At 44.0% G+C, this 19344-nt stretch overlaps 1 protein-coding gene across 1 annotated transcript in view; it reads left to right on the forward strand.

Moving 5' to 3' along the window:
• Window positions 1-19344, forward strand: part of WSCD2 (WSC domain containing 2) — a 140391-nt gene that overhangs the window by 58325 nt on the left and 62722 nt on the right. The window contains exon 2 of the mRNA XM_027862308.1: window positions 9626-10714. Coding sequence (XP_027718109.1) covers window positions 10330-10714 — 385 coding nt within the window. The 5' untranslated portion in view covers window positions 9626-10329. The remainder of the gene's footprint in view (window positions 1-9625; window positions 10715-19344) is intronic.

Genomic DNA, 19344 nt, shown 5'->3' on the forward strand with positions numbered 1-19344 from the left:
TGAAGTTGCCTCTATAAAAGTCATTCTTTTGAATCATTGCCAGAGGTCCCTCTAAATATGGTACCCAAGAGATTTGATACACTCTGGCTCCTGGCTCTGCCCCTACTTCTCTGTGTGACTTTGGGCAAGTCATTTCCCCTCTCTCTGCCTCAATTTCCTTACCTGCACAATGGAGTTGGATTTATCACTCAATCAATAATCAGTTAACAAATATTGATTAAGCATCTACTATGTGCCAGGCAGTGTGCTAAGTGCTGAATTAGATGACCTAATGGAAAGAACATTGGATTCAGAGTCAAAGAACTAGAATCAGAATTCTAGCTCTGCTTTGAAATTCCTTGGTGACCTTGAGAAAGTCATGTAACTTCCTCAGCTTTCCCATTTGTGCAAAGGGGTTGGACTAAACCAGGGTTGGGGAACTTGGACCCAGAAGGGGTCTTAGACATGGTCTAGTCCAGGAGTGGGGAACCTTGGGCCTCAAGGCCACATGTGGCCCTCTAGGTCCTCAAGTGCAGCCCTTTGACTGAATCCAAACTTCCCAGAACAAATCCCTTTAATAAAAATTTTTGTTTTGTAAAACTTGGACGCAGTCAAAAGGACACACCCAAGGACCTAGAGGGCCACACGTGGCCCTGAGGCCCAAGGTTCCCCACTCCTGGACTGGACCATGTCTAAGACCCCTTCTGGGTCCAAGTCCAAGTCAAGTCAGTACACATTTCTCTTGGCTTTGGCTCAGGGATATTTTCTGAGTCTGAGTTCCTAGATCCCTGTAACTCTACAAGGACTGTTACATCTGGAATGGAAATCCAAAGGGCCAGGGCTTTGGGTTTTCTAACAGGAGAACTCTGAGAAGACCAGCTCAGGAGGACTGGGAGCCTTGACCTGGGAGCCTGGGCACCACTGATTCTTGATACTACTCTCTGCAGACAGCTCTGACTTAGTCCCCAATGCAGGCAGATATCATAGCAGCTCTGCCCCTTCTCCTTTCTCTCTCCTCTCTCCCCTCAGCCTCTGCACAAAGTATGAAATGGAGTGGAATTCTTGGCCACCAAATCTCTCAGGAATACTGTCTGAGTAGGAGGACCCAGCAACTTACAAGGAAACCCAGATTTAGGGTCAGAAGACCAGGGTTTCAATACTGGTTCTACCACTTTTTCCCTGTGTGTCTTTGGGCAAGTTACTTAACTTAGACTTCAGTTTCCTAAAAAATGAGGGGATTGGACTAGATTAGTCCAACAAAACTCCTTTGGCCAGGAAAACTCCTTTGTGTCAGGGAACTGGATTAAAATATAACTGGGAAGTGTTTAACAAAATGAATAAAAATATAATACAACATAGATAATGATAATTTGTGGTTTTCTGAGTCTATATGAGTTTGACACACCTGGACAAGATGACCTTTAGGTTCCTTTCTCCTTTCAAGAAGGAAAGAAGCAAGCATTTATTAAGCACCTACTATGTGCCAAACACTTTTTACAAATATTATCTCCTTTGACCTTCACAATACTCTTGTGTGTGAGTGTTTGTGGGGTGTTGCTATTATTATCCCCATTGTCCAGTTGAGGAAACTGAGGCAAATAGAGGTTAAGTAACTTGCCCAGGGTCACACAGATTATAAGTACCAAAGGAAGGATTTGAACCCAGGTTTTCCTGGCAAGAGTCCACTACACCAAGCTGACTCCCTACCAAAGGGTCAGTGCCAAAAGAGTGGTCCAGACAAGTGGGAGAGGAGAAAGAAGTTACTCTAGGCTGGAATGATCTGGGAAGGAAAAGACAATATTTGATTAGTGTTAGGTAGGACTCTGTGAGTCATGAGGCTAGTTCCAATAACTGGGGCCCTTCCACCTTCCTCAAACTCCTGCAGGGAAGAATAATAGGACTTCCTCCCCCTCAGGACCAAATCAATAAAATTGATGGAATTTCTAACCAATCAGTACCATTACCTGAGAGCCTCATTTGTGAAGAATACCTTCAAGTAGCCATGTACCCCTAGCTGTTGTTGATGATGATGGTTAATATTATAATAATTACAGTTGTAGATTTGGAATTGATTTGAAAGATCATATACCCCCAAACCCTAATCATGGCATAGTGGATGGAATACTGGGCTTGGATTCAGGAAGACCTGGGTTTGAATCCTGCCTTGGGCACTTGTTGACCCACTGTGTGACCCTGAGTGGGTTACTTAGTATTTCTGGGCCACAGCCTCCTCACCTATAAAATGAGGGGGATTTGATTACCCTTTAGACCTCTTCTAGCTCTAAATTAGTGATTCCTCACTTTACAGATGGGAAAGTTGAGGCCCAGGGCAGCTAGGTGGCACAGTGGATAGAGCACTGGGCTTGGAATCATGAGTTCAAATGTGGCCTTGGACATTTACTCATTGTGTGACCCTGGGCAAGTCACTTCACCCTGTTTGCCTCGGTTTCCTCATCTGTGATATGTGCTGGAGAAGAAAATATTAAACCGCTCCAGTATCTTTGCCAAGAAAACCCCAAAAGGGGTCAGGAAGAATCAGACAAAACCGAAAACTGACTGAAACAATGATAGGATTGCTCTGAGCCCAGGGAGAGAAGGCCTAGATTTGGGCTGAACAGCTGGAGGAAAGCCGACCTTAGAACCCAAAACTTGTTGTTAATACCTGGCCAGGTGGGTCAACCACGCACAAATAATCGAGAGTTGGCTGCATTTTAAATATTGCTTCTAAGGGCTGACAATGTGTCGTTGTAGTGAAAATGATGAAAAAAGCATTAGGAAATCTGGAATCTAGTCCTGATTTTGCCACTGACTTGCAATGACCTTGCTCTTGACTTGAGCAAGACCTTTTCCCTATGTGGGCTTCAGTATCATCTTGTATAAAATGTAGGGATTGGCATTGGACGATTTCCAAGAATCTCCCCGTCTTAGCTTGTTGTAATTCTGTTTCTTAAGCCCTTCTTATGTTCTGGGCACTCAGCTAAGTACTAGGAATATAAATAATGAGCAAAAAAAGCTGATTTTGGCCCCCAAGAGGCTTAGGAGCTGAAAAGGGGGATTGGGGTTGTTGATCAGTGATGGCACAGGCCCCTGGGCACTGTCTAGTGGCCTGACTTCCTAAGCCTGGCCCAGACCTGCATGTGTCCTGCTGACATCCCATTTCAGTCCCTGTGGAGTGACATTCCCTCAGGCTAATGATCACCCCCTCTCCATGGGAGCTGGTTGGCAATGACAAACAAGAAAGCTGATGAATTTCTCTGAATGGACCAAAGAGCCTTCCCTGAAACTGGGTTGACTGATGAAATTCGGGGCTTAGGAAGGACGCCTAGAAAACAACACCAAATCAGCTTTTACTGTAGCCTTCTAAGGGTATTTCATTATGCCCTTTGCTTAAACAACTGGCCACCCTAGTGTGAGAACTCTGTGCTGAAGGGAAGGAGGAAGCCAGTAGGAGAGGCCAAGGGCCAGGCCATCTGGCCCTCTCCAGTGTCCTGGAATCCTCATACTCTGGAAATATAAAATAGGATAAAAAGGGATTTAGATTCAAGGTATTGGGACCCATAAACCTGGTGAGGAGAAGGCTGGGGGATAATTTTATATTTTCTGATCCATAAAGGGCCCTTATAGAGGTTTTCCAAGAAAAACAGAATGAGGGAAATCACTGAATTTAGAGCTGGAAGGGGCCATAAAAACCATCCATTTCAACCTCTTTATTCTACATATGAGAAAAAGGAGTCTTTGAGAAGACTCAAAGGTCTTTGAGAAAAGGTCACAAACGTAGAAGGGTCAGAGCTGGGGATTGAACCCAACTCTATTGACTTCCAGCTTACACAATGTTTTCACTATACCTAGAGGAGAAAGGTTCGGTATAGATTTGGAGCTGGAATGTCCGTTCTTTAAGGAGGCAGCACAGGACGGCGACCTTAACCAGCTGCTGGAGTCAGAAGACCTGGGTTCAAGTGCCCTCGCTGAAGCTTACTACCTGTGTGACCTTTGGTGACTTCAGATTCCTCCTCTGTCAAATGAGGGGTTGGAACTAAATGACCTCTGGGGTCCCTTCTGGAGCCTAGTCCAACTCTCTCATCCTACAGAAAAGGAAACTGAGGCCTAAAGAGTTTGAATGCCTTCACCAGTGTCCCAGATCTAGTGAATGGCTGAGCCAGGATTCGAACCTGGTTCTTCTGACTCCGATGGCAGCTAGCAGGTGGCACAGTGGATAGAGCACTGGGTTTGGAGTCAGGAAGACTTGAGTTCAAATCCAGCTTCAGACACTTAGTAGCTGTGTGACCTTGGGCAAGTCACTTCACCCTGTCTGCCTCAGTTTCCTCATTGGCAAAATGAGGTGGAGAAGGAAATGGTAAACCGCTCCAGTATCTCTGCCAAGAAAACCCCAAGGGGAAGCTAGGTGGTGTAGTGGATAGAACACCGGCCCTGAAGTCAGGGGGACCTGAGTTCAAATTCGACCTCAGACCAAACACTTGACACTTACTAACTGTGTGACCTTGGGTAAGTCACTTAACCCCAATTGCCTAAAAATGAAAAATTTTTTTTAAAAAAGTATGCCAAGAAAACCCACAAAGGGGTCACAAAGAGTTAGATACCACTGAACAACAACTTCTGACTCCAAATCCAGTTATCTTTCTACTAAACCTCAAGGAAAAGGGTTTGTATTAAGGAATTAGGATCATTGGGATGGTCTAATTCAACTCCTTTATTTTACAGATGAAGAAATGGAAACTTCAAGAGAACGTGACTTTATAAGGTCACAGATAGAAGGTGGGAAGAGATTTAAGGCCATGTAGTCAAATCCCCTCTTCTTCTTTTTTTTTTTTTGTGAGGCAATTGGGGTTAAGTGACTTGCCCAGGGTCACACAGCTAGTAAGTATCAAATGTCTGATCCTGGATTTGAACTCAGGTCCTCCTGACTCCAGGGCCAGGGCTCTATCCACTGTGTCACCTAGCTGCCTCCAAATCCCCTCATTTTAAAGAGGAGACTGAAGCCTAGTGCTATTAAATGACTTGTCCAAGGTCACACGGGTGGTTTATTTACAGAGCCAGGATTTTAATCCAGACTCTGTAATTCCTATTTAGCTTAGCTTATAATCTTCTCCTTTAAATTAGTCAATAAGCATTTATTAAGTGCCTACTCTGTTCTAGGCACTGTGCCAAGCACTAGAGGCACATAAAGGGCAGAAGACAGTCCCTGCCCCAAATCAGCTCATAATCTAATGGGAGACAGAACATAAAAACAATTATGTACAAATAAGATATAGACTGGAGGCATGTTGTCTCCCTCAGCTAGATACTAAGCTCCTGGAGGGCAGAGATTTTGATGTTGTCTTTGTGTCTTTAGCCCCTGGTGCATAGTTGGTTTTTGATAAATGCTTATTGATTGATCAGTAAAATATCAAGAACTAGGGTTATTTGGTATGAGAGCAGGGAGAAAGTCTTGACAAACAGATTTCCTAGGGAAAAAGCAAAGTTCTTTGCAAACTTGTTTTTAAAAAATATATATTCTGATCATTGTATTTCAGTGTTGGTTGATTGATTTCTTTTGTAATCCTTTTTTGTAAATGTATTTATACATTTAAAAACCCTCTGAAAAACCTGAAAAGACTTAATATGAACTAACTGGTGCTAAGCAAAACAAGCAGAACCAGGAGAACATTGTACACAGTGACAGCCATGCTGTGCGATCACTGACTTCTATAGACTTAGCTCTTCTCAGCAATGCAAGGATCTAAGACAACTCCAAAAGACTCATAATGGAAAATGCTACCCCCAGCCAGACAAAGAACTTTGGAGTCTGAATGCAGATGGAAGTAGAATATTTGTTCTCCTTTCCTTTTGTCATTTTTGTTTGGTTTCTTCTTTCTTGTGGTCATCATGACTAATGTGAAAATAGGTTTAATATGAATGTATAAGTAGAACCTATATCAGATTGCACACTGTCTTGGGGAGAAGGGAAGAAGTGGGGTGAGAAAATTTAAAACTCAAAATCTTGTGGAAGTGAATGTTGAAAACTAAAAATAAGTAAATTAATTATAAAAAAAAAAAACAAAAAATAAAAATAAAAACACTCTGAGATGGAGTCCACACCCTCTTTCCCTCACCCTCTACGCACACACACACACACACACACACACACACAGGGTTAAGAACCCTATATCTGTGGACAGAGCCAAGATAGTGGACAAAAGATCTCTCTCTCCAAAACTCCTCCAAAACACTTTAAATAATGCCTTAGACAAATTCTGGAGCAGCAGAACTCACAAAAGGACTGGGTGAAACAATTTTCCAGTCCAAGACAATTTAGAAGCTTGGCTTGCTTGCTGTTTGTCTTTCATTCTCAGAGAGGACCATGACATCAGAGAGGTGATATCATGACATGCAAATGAATTGGATTTAAGTGAGGGAGGGCTGTGCAGTCACCAGTCTCACTTTATCTTCTGGAGCCACCTGGGTTCAGTGGCCAGATATAGATCAGGATGACTTGGAGATGGCCCAGAAAACAGAAGGGGTCCTTGGCTTTTTTAAGCTAAAGTATTTAATGGGTCTCAGTTTGACTGAGGCAACACCCATTCAGTGATTAAGGCTTAATAAGAAATGAGGTTGAGAATGACTTTTTTAAAAAAAATTGATCTGGGAGGGGAAGACCCTCAAGGTTTCTGACCAAAACAGAAACAATTGCTATTTACATTCATTCTAAGTTGTTGAGGACCCAAACAATGACATAGTAGGGCTTGTCCTAGGACAATAAAAAGTTGGTCAAAAAGGTCTCTCACCTGGGTGAGAGTGGAGTGCAATCCAGCACAGGTTGCTCCAGCACAGACCGAACCTCAGCAAATCAGGAACAGGCCTTGGGGGCAACAGGATCAGTGGCAGCAGTGGCCTGGATATCTCAGTCCACAGATGGTAAGTGGGGGTCAGACGACTGGTCAAAAGATTATAGGGTTCTCTTTGCATGCAGTAAGGGCAAACTCTTGTATTGCCCATTCTTAGAACTGGGTTGCAGTCTTTGATCTCAGTCCCAGGGTGAGGAGGAGTACTAGCACACAAGAGCTTGCAAATACAAGGAGAGCAGGGAACCTGGTCACAGTTCTTGGGCAGAAAAGAGTGCTTGTGATCACTCACAGACCAGAACACAAGCCAGGTAAACACAGCTCTCTCTAAGTCATACCACCTTGGATGAACTGAAAACTTACAGGTCCCCAGAATTATCTCTGAAAACAGCTGAAACTTAAAGTTTGGGACAGTGCCCCTTCTACTCTGAAAGTAGAGCCCCACTTAAGCATAGAGTTAAAAGTCAATAAATAGTCTAGAAAAAAATGAGCAAAGAGCAGAAAAAGATCCTGATTATAGGAAGTTACTATGGTGAAAGGGGAGTCAAAACAGAAACTCAGAAGACAACAAAGTCAAAATTGTTATATCCAAAGCTAAAGAAAAATATGAATTGATCTCAGGCCATGGAAGAGTTCAAAGGGATTTTTAAAATCAAGTAAGAGAGGTAAAGGGAAAATTGAGAAGAGAAATGAGAGTAGTACAAGAAAATAATGAAAAATAGTCAACAGCTTAGTAAAGGAAGCACAAAAAAAAATATTGAAGAAAATAACACCTTAAGGAGAATAGACCAAATGGTAAAAGAGGCACAAAAATCTAATAAAGAGAAGATTTTCTTAAAAAGCAGGATTGGCCAAATGGAAAAAGGTATACAAAAATTCACTAAAGAAAATAATTCCTTAAAAATTAGAATTGAGCAAGTGGAAGCTAATGACTTTATGAGACATCAAGAAACAATGAAACAAAATCAAAAGAATGAAAAAATAGAAGAAAATGTAAAATAGTTCTTTGGAAATACAACTGACCTGGAAAATAGATCCAGGAGAGATAATTTAAGAATTATTGGACTACCTGAAAGCCATGATAAAAAGAAAAAGAACCTAGACATCATCTTTCAAGAAATTATCAAGAAACACTGTCCTGATTTTCTAGAACCAGAAGGTAAAATAGAAACGGAAGAAATCCACCGATCACCTCCTGAAAGAGATCCCAAAATGAAAACTCCCAGGAATATTGCAGTCACATTCCAGAGCTCCCAGGTCAAGGAGAAAATATTGCAAGCAGCCAGAAAGAAACAATCCAGATATTATGGAGCCACAGTCAGGATAACACAAGAATTAACAGTTTCTACATTAAAGGATCAGAATACTTAGAATATGATAATCTAGAGGGTAAAAGAGCTAGGATTACAACCAAGAATCACCTGCCTAGCAAAACTGAGCATAATCCCCCCGGGGAAAAGTAGATATTCAATAAAATGGAGGACTTTCAAGCATTTCTAATGAAAAGACCAGAGCTGAATGGAAAATTTGACTTTCAATTACAAGACTCAAGAGCCCAGTATCTAAGATCCTAAGTTATAAATGAGTTTCTGATCTGAATTAGCATGGAGAACTTTCTCACTAGGAGTTTCCCCAAACCAATGAGATTATAGGTTCAGGTCAAACAACAGCAGTAACAATCCAAAATGGCTGGACATGTACATGTGCACGAGTTTGTGCATGCGCATGTGCGTGTGTGTGTGTGCGTGTGTGTGTGTGTGTGTGCGTGTGTGTGTGTGTGTACTAAGGGGAAATTCTAAGGCACAGTTCTGTGAGATTAAATTCTGAGAATCATGCTGCATTCTAGCTCCTAGTCCTTTGTTCCTTACTACCCCATAGTGTGTGGGAAGCTCACCAGACCTTCCAAGGTGGGGACCCTCTGCCCTCTCAAGTCAATCTAGGGACTCTGGGAAGTCCAATTGTCCAAGGCAGGTGACCTTTAAGTGGCACATAAAATGAGGTCCAGTGGTGTGTCTGGTTCCGAACACTTGGATCCCATTCAGACAATGGAAAGGCACTCTGAGTAATTCTTCAAATTGCTTGCTCAGGGGAGGGAGTGACTGTCCCAGAATGATATTCAGTGCTTTCACTTTGGGTAGAGGGGATCTACTATGCCAGGGCTCTTTAATGGGGTTTGTGCTCCAATGCTTTTCTGTAGAGCTAAAAATAGGCTGTGTTTCAATGCTCAGGGGCTAAGAACACGGCCCTGGATGGTCAGACACTGCCCTTCCAATCATCAGCCTTTATTTCCCTTAAAGTAACCAGTCACTCAGTTGTAAAGGGTATACAGGGTTTTGTAACCCTGGATCCTGGCTCTGCCATGAATTTGCTGTGTGACCTTGGGTAGATGTTTCATTTCTCTGGGCCTCAGTTTCCTCCTCTTTGGAGTGAAGGAATAGAACTGGGTCATCTTGAAGGTCTATTTCAGTTCTGATTTTCTCATGGTGAATCATGGTGGGGCGTAAAGAATACTAACCTACTTTTCTTTGTATTCTCCAGTGCCAAGCATAGTGTCTGGTATGTAGTAGGCACTTAATACATGCTTGTTGATTGATTGGTTCAATCCAATCCAACAAAGAAGGAAACTGAGGACCATAGAGTTTAAATCACTTGCCCAAGGTCACAGAGCTAATATTGGAACCCAAGGCATCTGATTTCAAATTCCTACTCCCTACCTGCTATCTTTGCATTATTGGAAAATGTTTGCTTATCTGTAGCCTTGAGGTAGATGAGCTCACCTCTGATAAGTGTTTTTGTTGGCTTTGCAGGGACCTGGCCCTGGGACACTGATGCAGGGAGATCTGTTAGCCCAAAGCTTTCCAGCGCTGTGTTGGTGTGCACCTGGGAGAGTCCACTGAGCCTCTACCCTCTGTGGAGAGGGCCAAAAGTCCCCAGGCCTTTGGATAAATGCCCCTACAATCTCAGGCTGAGAAATTGGGAGAAGAAACTTGAACCAGCTAATTAACTTTCAAGCTGCCTTTCTGTAACAAGATCCCTCCTTCTCCAGAACTTTCAGAGCTGAAGAATCAAATGTAGCAAAAGGAGAATAACCCTGATATGTTCTGAGGACAGAATCCTTCTTTCCTTAGCTCAAAACGTCTAGCAGAAGCCCAGGTGATGCTCTCCTCCCACTCACCTTTTCTAGTTTCTCCTTCCTTAAAGATCCATCTTCAGCCAGTGTTGGACATGAGCTAACAGTCCTGCTAGACTATTCTTTGTCATTTCAACCTGAAAATCTACCTTGGAAAGAGGTCTTGACCTTGACTGTGTTAGCCCAAACTTATAGAGATTACGAGCTATTTGTAGTCTTATCCAAGCCATATCAACCAGTATACCCACCTAGACCTACCTTGGGTCTAGAGCTGCCTCCTTTGGATGAGAATTCTCCCCTCCCAATCTCCCACCACATGACTCCTTCCCTCTTTGAGCTCCACAACTAGACCCCAAGAGGTGAGTCCGGAATGAACCTGCTATGGCCAAACTCTGGGTCAAGTTCCAGCGGTATTTTCGCAGGAAACCAGTCCGTTTCTTTACCTTGGTGGCTCTCTACCTGACGGCTGGGAGCCTGGTTTTCCTGCATGCAGGCTTTATGGGCCAGCCCGCTGTGGCTGAGAATGAGCCCAACCCAGCCGCCAGTGCCCCTGAGGGAGCTGAACTGCCATACCAGGACCTCCTGCACCTGGAGAGAGGCTTCCGGGAGACCCCTGAGTCTCCAAATGCTGTCCGCAGATATGGCCCTTGGCTCAAGAGCACCTCATCGAAAGATTCACCAGAGCGGGGCAGGCTGGGAGACTATGGTGGGACTTGGAGCCGGGCCCTCAAAGGGAGAGTCCTCAGGGAGAAAGAGGAAGAAAGAGGTAAGAAGGCTGTGATCAAGGGTGAGGTATGTGAAAGGAGGGTGGGGGGCAAAGACAGGTGACCACCCTGTGAAGTCAAAAGACCAAAATCAGCTCTTCTGATTATTAATGGTGTGACTTTAACTCCTCTGGGCCTCAGTTTCCTTATCTATAAAAATGAGTTAGTTGGATTTGATCTGAAAAGTCTCTTCTTACTCTAAATCCTTACTCTAAATCCTATGATCCTTTCTTAGCCTTTGTTCTCTGTGACCTGAGATACCTGTAGTGCCATTTGTTCTATGAAGAGGGAAATGGACTGTGGAGAAGTACCAGGGACTGGTGTTTCTGTGCAGGTTGTTTGAAGCATCCCTTTGGAGAGGGGCAGGATGACTTTGTGGAGCGAACACTGGACTACCTCCCATTGATCCCAAATATTTCTCCATTGTTCATAGTTGTAGATGTACCACCTAACCCATTAGAATTTGAGCTCCCTGAGGGCAAGGACATTGTTGTTTGTCTTTGTAACTCCAGTGCTCAGCACTGTGTCTGGCACAAAGTAAGTGCTTAATGAGTGCTTCTTGACTGGTTAGATTTAAGGTCATCAAGAAGAGTCAGACATGACTAAACAACAATAAAAAGGTTAAATTCTCAGTCTCGTTTGTGATCTTGGGCAAGTCACTTCAGATCTTCAGGCCTTGGTTTCCCTTTCTATAAAAGGAGAAAGTTGGATTAAATGATCTCTAAGGACTTTTCATCTTGAACAGTCTAATGAGATACTTGGAGAGGCCATCACATCCGGCTTCAGTCTTTTCATTGCCAGAGGAAACATCCTTGTTTCCATGAATTGATTGTTGTCTATCTTCTTAAATCTCCTCCTTTCTTATTCCCTCTATCTTTTTGCACTCACTGAGACCTGGCTCCCTCCTGCTGACACAACCTTCCTGGCTGCCCATTCCAGCACTGGCTACACTTTCAATCATTCCCACAATTCACTGGTCAAGGCAGGGCAATTGGAACACTTCTTACTCCCAATTGCCACTTCCAGGCTCACTCTCTACCCCCATCACTTAATAAACTCTTGTCCTTTGAGGTTCACTCAATGCATATTTACTAATCAAAATCCTTATAGCTATTGTCCACAGACCTTGAGGACATTCTCTTTCTTACCTCAATGTATTTAGTGCAGCTCACAGTCTTTCTCTTCTAAATTCCTGTCTTCGCACTAGGGGATTTCACTATACATATTGACTCTCCCTTAAACACTCTAACCTCCTAGTTCCTCAACTTACTCATTTCCCATGATCTACTCTCCACCCCACCTCCACCACACACAAAAATGGCCATAGCCTTGATCTTGCCATCACTCACAAATATACAAACTTCCATGTTCACGGACTCTGTAATTCCCTTATCTGATCATAAGCTGTTCCACCGCTTCTTCTGCCTCACCCTTCCAAATCCTGTTCTTCAGCCTCTTTGTGACCACCAATCTTTCTGCCCCCTTAGTTCTTTCCCAGGCCATCACCCCTGCACTGGCTATAGTCTCTTCCCTTCCCCATCTTGACTCCTTGGTGAACCAGGTCAACTCTACACTGTCCTTTCTCTCAAGTCCTTTGCCCCATCCTCAAAAAATTCTCACTTCATCCATCCCCCTAGCTATTGTCCTTTATCTTATCTCCATTTTTGACTAAGCTCCTTGAGGTTGTCTAGGTGACCACTTCTTTTCCTATCACTCCCTTGTTAACTCTGCCTCTGGCTTCCAACCTCATAATTCCATCAAAACTCCTCTCTAAAGTCACTAATAACCTCTTAGCTACCCAGTCTAGTGGGCTTTTCTCAATCTTCAATCTTCTTTTCCTTGATACTCTCTTCTCTTGAGTCTAGATACTGCTCTCCTGGTTTTCCTACCATTTGTCCCATCTCCCTTTCTGGATCCTGATCCAGGTTATGCCTGCCAATTGTTGGTGTCCCTCAAAGCTCTGTCCTTGGTCTTCTTCTCTTTCCCCTCTGTTATTTAACTTGGTAATCTCATCAGTTCCCCTGATTTAAATTGTCATCTCTATTCAGATGACTCTCAGATTTACTCATCCAGCCCTAATATCTCTGACCTTCACTCTCCATCTGAAATTCCCTACTGAACATCTTGAATTTGATATCCTGTATGTTGATCATGTCAAAACTGAATTCATTCATTTTCTTTTCCCCAAAACCCTTCCCACTTTCAAACTTTTCTAATACGGTAGAGGGTACCACCATCCTCTGGGTTACCTAGGCTCATTAACCTAGGTGTCGTCCTTGACTCCTTCCTCTCATCCCCCAAATCCAATCAGTGGTTAAATCCTGTCGTTTCTACCTTTATAACATCTCTTGTATACACCCCTTTTTGTCTTCTGACACTGCCACCATTGTGGTCTGGACCCTCACCCCTCACACTTTGGTCTTCTTGCTCCAGGTCTCTCCCTACACCACTCCCTACACTCCATTTAGCTGTTTATTGATCTTCCTAAAGCACAGGTCTGATTATGTCACCTCCCTATTCAACAAACTCCAGTAGCTCCCCATTACCTTCAAGATCAAAAAGAAAATCCTCTTTTTGGCTTTCAAAGTCCTTCATAAAGTCCCTTCCTACCTTTGTTGTCTTTTTTTACATATACTCCAAGCAGTCAACATGGGTCTCTTTACTGTTCCTCACACAAGACACTCCATCTCCCAACCTGAGGCATTTTCACTAACTGTCCCCATGCCTGGAATGCTCTCTTTCTACCTCTGTGCTTCCAAGTTTCCCTGGTTTCCTCCTAGTTTCATATAAAATCCTACCTTCTGCAAGAAGGCTTTCCCAGTCCTCAGTGCCTTCCCTCAGAGATAAGGTCCAATTTATCTTGTCTATATCTTGTTCATACACAATCATTTGTTTGTTGTCCCCCATTAGGCTAGGAGCTCTTTGAGAGCAGGGACTGGTTTTTGCTTTTCTTTTTAATCCCCAGCCCTTAGCACAATGCCTAGAACATGTTAGGGACTTAATAAATGACAGTTGATTGATCCAGTCCCCTTGTCTTACTGGATGTCCTCCTCAGGAAATGCACTGGCTTTTCAGCATCCTTCTGATATATAGCACCTCAAACAAAGCCCTGCTGCAGAACGTAGAGGTAGCCTGAGGACAGAAGGGCCTGGGAAGGGGCATGCAATGAGAGGGGAATGGAGAGTGGAGATGGTGCCAAACAATGAGAGACGCACCAAGAACCAACTGCCACCACCATGATTTTGCTGAGGGCTGGCCCTGGGAAGAAGGTTCCCTTTCACTTTTTTTTTCTTGTGGCTGAAACCTACCTCCCTCTAGCTTCTAGACACTGGTCCTAGAAAAACACCAACACCAGCAACACAGTTTTTTGTTTGGATTTGTTGTTCTGCTCCAGGATCAGGCCCAATCTAAATGAAAGATCAGGGTGTTTCCTCAGTTAATAAGCATTTATTAAGCACTAAGTGCTGGGCCTTGTGCTTAGTGCTGGGGATAAAAAGAAAGGAAAAACCGGTTTCTGCCCTCAAGGAGCTCACAGTCCAATGGGGAAGACTTCATGCATACAACTATGTACCTACAGGCTATGTACCAAATAAATTGGGGAATAATCTCTGAAGGAGGGTGCTAAGATTAAGATCTGAGTCCTGTTTGAAGGAATCCAAGAGGCAGAAGTGAGGAGGGGCAGCATTCTGGGCCTGGGAGTTGGGGGGTGGCCAGTGAAAAAGCATCAAGTGTGAAGAAGATCTTACTCAGTGTCTGTAGCTGTCCCAGGCTGGACCAGAGGTCACAGGAGTCTACAGAAGCTTCCTGTGTCTTAGTCATAAAAACCAAAAACCTCAACCATGGGCTCAGCCCCAACCCTGATCACACCTTTCAAGCCTGATGACCTCCTCCCCCCACAAAGCCTTAGAATCTCCCCAGCCTTGGCTGTGCCACCAATTTTTTGCTTCATTTCCCCCACTTCAGGCTTTGGAGAAGGAGACTCCCAAAGTATCCTATCCATTTCTAATTGTGCTAGCAAGCTCTGCTTCTCCTACAGTAATTTGTGCCTCTGTCTTATCTGCTCCCTGAGGGTAAGGGTGAGGTCTTATCCTTCCAGGTATTTCCCTCTGCCCTAGGCACTGGCTCTACACTGAGTAGGTTCTCTGCAAATGTTTATTCATGTATAAATGAATGAATAAATTAGTGAATAACTGTGTGAGTAAATGAAGGAATTGACAAGGGAATGAATTAGTGAGTGAATAAGTGAGTGGTTGAGTCAATGACCGAAGGCAGAGGAGTCCTCTGAATCCAAATTTCTGCAATGGTAGGGGCTCACCCAGAGGCAACATATCCTAGCAGAAAAACGTGCTGAATTTGGAGTCAGGGAATCTGAATTCAAACCCTGACTTGTTATTTTAGAGTACTGAACTTGGAATCAGGAAGACCCAAGTTCAAATCCAGCCTCAAATGCTTAGTAACTGTGTGACCTTGAATAAGTCACTGAACCTCTGTATTCCTCAATTTCCTCAACTATAAAATGGGGATAGTAATAGTACCTACATCCCAGGTTGTTGTGAGGATCAAATGAAATAATATTTGTAATGTGCTTTGTAAATCTTAAAGCATCATATAAATGCTAGGTACTAGTAGTAGTAGTAATATTAGTACTAGGGCTAGTATTATTACCAACTGTGTGCTAGGCACCACAATGGAGATACAAAAACAAAAATAAATGATCCTAATACCCTTCTCACAGCCTCAGTTCCCTCCTCCATAAAATACAGAGGTTGGAAAAATGATCTCTATGGTCCGCTCCAGTTCTCAAACCTCCGATCCCTACTCTATTTTGAAAATTAAGGGAAATCAGAGATGTGAAAATCATTTCACAAACTGTAATGTCCTGGGCACAAGGGAGCAATTAGGAAAGTCTCATTACACAGAATACCATGTTAGGTACTAAATGAAGGAGCTCACTGGTCCAAGTTGATTAAACAGAACTCAGTGACATAGACATCTGGCTTTAGCAGACCTGTTGGCTTGCCTTCTCTGAATGACTTTGAAAACTATGCCCATCCAGGAATTGCTTGTCAGTTTCCCATTGATACTTCTCGACCTCCGGTCAATGGGCCAACCTTCGTTCATACATGGAGATGACTCAGTGCCAGTAAGTAATTCAATTTGAGGGTCTTTGTTCTACCCCCACCAGCAGTAGAGATGGGTTACCCTGAGCCACCCTCACGCTTTCTCCTAGTCCTTTTTCCGTGGGCAGCCCACATTTGTGAGATGCACAGCCAATGTAAAGCATCCGGCTTTTGACCCTAGAACAGGGCCAAGTTTATTGGGCCAACCAGGCGTCAAGCTCACAAACTGGACATTTGTACCTTGGGCCAACCAGCTGATACATCTGGGGCTTAATGAGAAGGTGCCAGCTTCCTCCTGGCCCCAGTGCCCATGGACTCAGTGCCAAGACCAAACCCCAGCTCCCCGTCCCTGTTCCTACTACAGGCCCAACCCTGTCCCATCTTGGCCCCCCCAACTCTGCCCAGAGCACCCTCTGGAAAACTGTATTAATGACTGCAATTCATTAGATTAATTAGAATTGACATTTCCCGAATCTCAACCAGATGGTTAGTGAGAGTAAACTGTCAGTCACTGTAAAAAAAAACCTCCTGAGTTCTCATCTCCAGCCATATGTACCATGTCCACTGCTATTAACCTCTGGGAAAATAGCTTCTAACACTTAGTAAGGGAGGCTGGGTGGATGAGCAGGGAAGGCTTTGTTATGGGGAGAGATGAGAAACTGCAGGTCAAGGTCACATCCCACATTCTTCCCCCACTGTCTGCGTAGCTCTGAGCTGTGTTGGCAGCCGATGGTTCTGGCTGGCCCCTTCTGAAAAATCTCCAGGGATCTGAGGCAGGAAGGCCAAGTCATTCAGAAGAGAAGTTGCTTTCTGACTTCAACCTGGGCAGCAGGGAGGGAGGTGCTGGACTGAGCATGGGTGCTTACACATTAGAAGAGGCAGAGTGGAGATATCTGGGAGCCCAGGGCTAGAGGGTTGGAATCCCAACTCCTCCAGGTACTTTCTCATTAAATGACCAAATGATTTCCTTCCTCTGAGTCTCAGGGGCTTCGTCTGCAAACTTAGATAGTTGGGCAGGGGGTGGTGGTCTAGATGACCTCCAAGTTCCCTTCCAGCTCTAGGTCCTGTGATTTTGACAATTATAATTTTTGTTATTTTCACCCTTTAAGGAGATAATGTTTATAAACTGCTTCGCACAATGCTTGGCACATAATAGGCACTTAATAAATGCAGGTTCCCTTCCTCCTTCCTTTCTGTTTACAAAGCACTTTACAAAAAACATTAATGAGTATTCATGTTTTTTTCCCCTCCATTTAGAAGGAAAAGAAGAAGGGAGAAAGTGAGGGAAAGAAGGAAAGGACAGAAAGAGGAAAGGAAAAGGAAGGAAGGAAGGAGGGTAGGAAGAAAGAAAGAAAGACAGAGAAAGAAAGAAAGGAAGGAAGGAAGGAAGGAGGGAGAAGGAAAGGAAGAAGGGAGGGAAGGAAGGGAGGAAAAATAGTAATAATTGACATTTATATGGTGCTTTACAGCTTTCAAATTTCTTCACTTAAATGATCTCGTTGGAGTCTCAGAACAGTCCTGTGAGGAAGAAGCAATTATTTTCCCCATTTTAGAAATGAGGGAATTGAGGGTAAGGGATATCCAAAGAATTGTTCATGCTCACTCATGTAATAAGTATCAGAGGCTGGATCTGAGGCTAGATCTTCTAAGTTTATCCGTGTGATCCTGGGCTGCATTAATTGAGAATTTCCAAGAATGGAGCCAGTAGTCTCCCTGGGCTTGGACCTCCTCAGACCTCATCTCTAGTGCATGTCCAGTTTGGGGCCCCCAGGACATAGATAAACCAGACAGTGTCTAGAGGCAGGCAGCCAGGAGGAGTGCCTTGTGTCCATGTAAGGTCAGTTGAAGGACCTGGGCATTTTTAATCTGGAGAAAAGATGACTGGGAGGGGGCACAGTAGCTGTCTTCAGGTATTTGAGAGGCCATCCTGTAAAAGAGGCATTAGATTTGTTCTACTTGGCCCCGAGGGCAAGACTAAATGTGGTGGTTCCTATGTATGGAGGCAACAAGAGGGGAACCATGGGAGCTGCCTGGGGAGGTGGTAAGCTCCCCATCTGTGGAAGTCTTCAGACAAGAAGCTGGATCACCACTGATGGTGGGATGGCAGAGTGGAGATTTCTTTTGGGTAGTATTGGTTGAAGTCCCTGCAAACTTTCAAATTCCATGAGTTCTCCTGACCACAAGTTCAGCACTCTATTCATTAGGCAACACTGTCTCAAGAAAGAAAAAAAAAAAATACAAGAAAGAAAAGGAAACAGGAAACCCAGCCCCCACCCTGACACACAGCAGGGCTGCCTGGAGAATCAGGAGGCATCAAACCAATCTGTCCTTGATTAACTTATTCAGAGCTCAGCAACCGAAACCAACATATTCGATTAATGTGAGTCATAATGAGATGGATTCCTGACCCGATGCAGCATCCACTACCCCCACCCCAGAGGGGAGCAGGGTCTACTTAACAGCTTAGCAGCCTTCAGCAGCCTTTGCGTGGGGAGAACTTTGGATCCTGGGGTGCGGGGGAGGTTTGGATCCTGGGGTTGCTCTGGGCACCACAGGGAGACAAGATGAAGAGGGACCAGGAAGATGCTGCTCGCTCCACACACCATCCCAGCCTGGAGAAATCCCTTAATCACTCTCTTCATCAACCCAGCAATTAAACAGCATGGGCCCCCAGTGGAGAGCCAAGCCGTTCCTTCCGAGGAAGCTGAGGCAGCATCACCAGTCAGGAAAATGGCACCAGGGCAAGAACCCAGGCCCTGTTTACCTGTTTAGAGGTCACAGCCCTTAGGTACACCATTCTAGTATGACCGAAACTGGAGACTTGGGTCAAGAAGAGGAAAATGGAGCTTTTCATGTCCTCTACAAGCCATAGAAGGAAGGAGGACCTTTGCCAGAATTGTTTTTCTATAGGAGATTAAGAAATCTCAACATCTCCCCTAAGAAGATCCTAAGGAGTCTAAGGAGACTACCTTGTGTTTAGCAGAGGGTAGCGTGGGGCATGGAGAAGGTGAAATTGAGCAAATATTCAATTCCATTAGATTTAAGAAATATTTATTAAACACCTATTATGTGCCAGGCTTGGAGCTAGGTTCTAGAAATGCAAAAATAAACATTTAATTTAAGCTTACATGCCACTGGGGAGGAGGGATTTAGAAGAGGGGAACAAGTTCAAATTAGATACAAAATTTGGGTGAAGAGCATTGAAAACTTGGGGGACTCGAGCCTCTTGGACTGAGCTGCAAAGGGAAGCCTGTTTTCCTAGGGGTGATGTCACAGGAATGGAGAACCTCATGGGCCTGGGTAACAAATCTCCTGTCTTAAGGATGGGAAGTGGGAGGTAGAATGATGTGTACAATTTGGTTGGATCATAGAGTGCATGAAAAAGAGAAATGTGAAATTAGTCTAGAAAGAGGTTAGAAGCAGGCTATTGTATTGGCATTAAATGCCAAACAGAGGAGTTGCATTTCATCGCAGAGGCAATAGGAGAGATGGAAGCTTACTGAGCGGAGCAG

The sequence above is a fragment of the Vombatus ursinus genome, unplaced genomic scaffold, assembly GCF_900497805.2.
Source record: "Vombatus ursinus unplaced genomic scaffold, bare-nosed wombat genome assembly UNPS02001287.1, whole genome shotgun sequence".
Lineage (NCBI taxonomy): Eukaryota > Metazoa > Chordata > Mammalia > Diprotodontia > Vombatidae > Vombatus > Vombatus ursinus.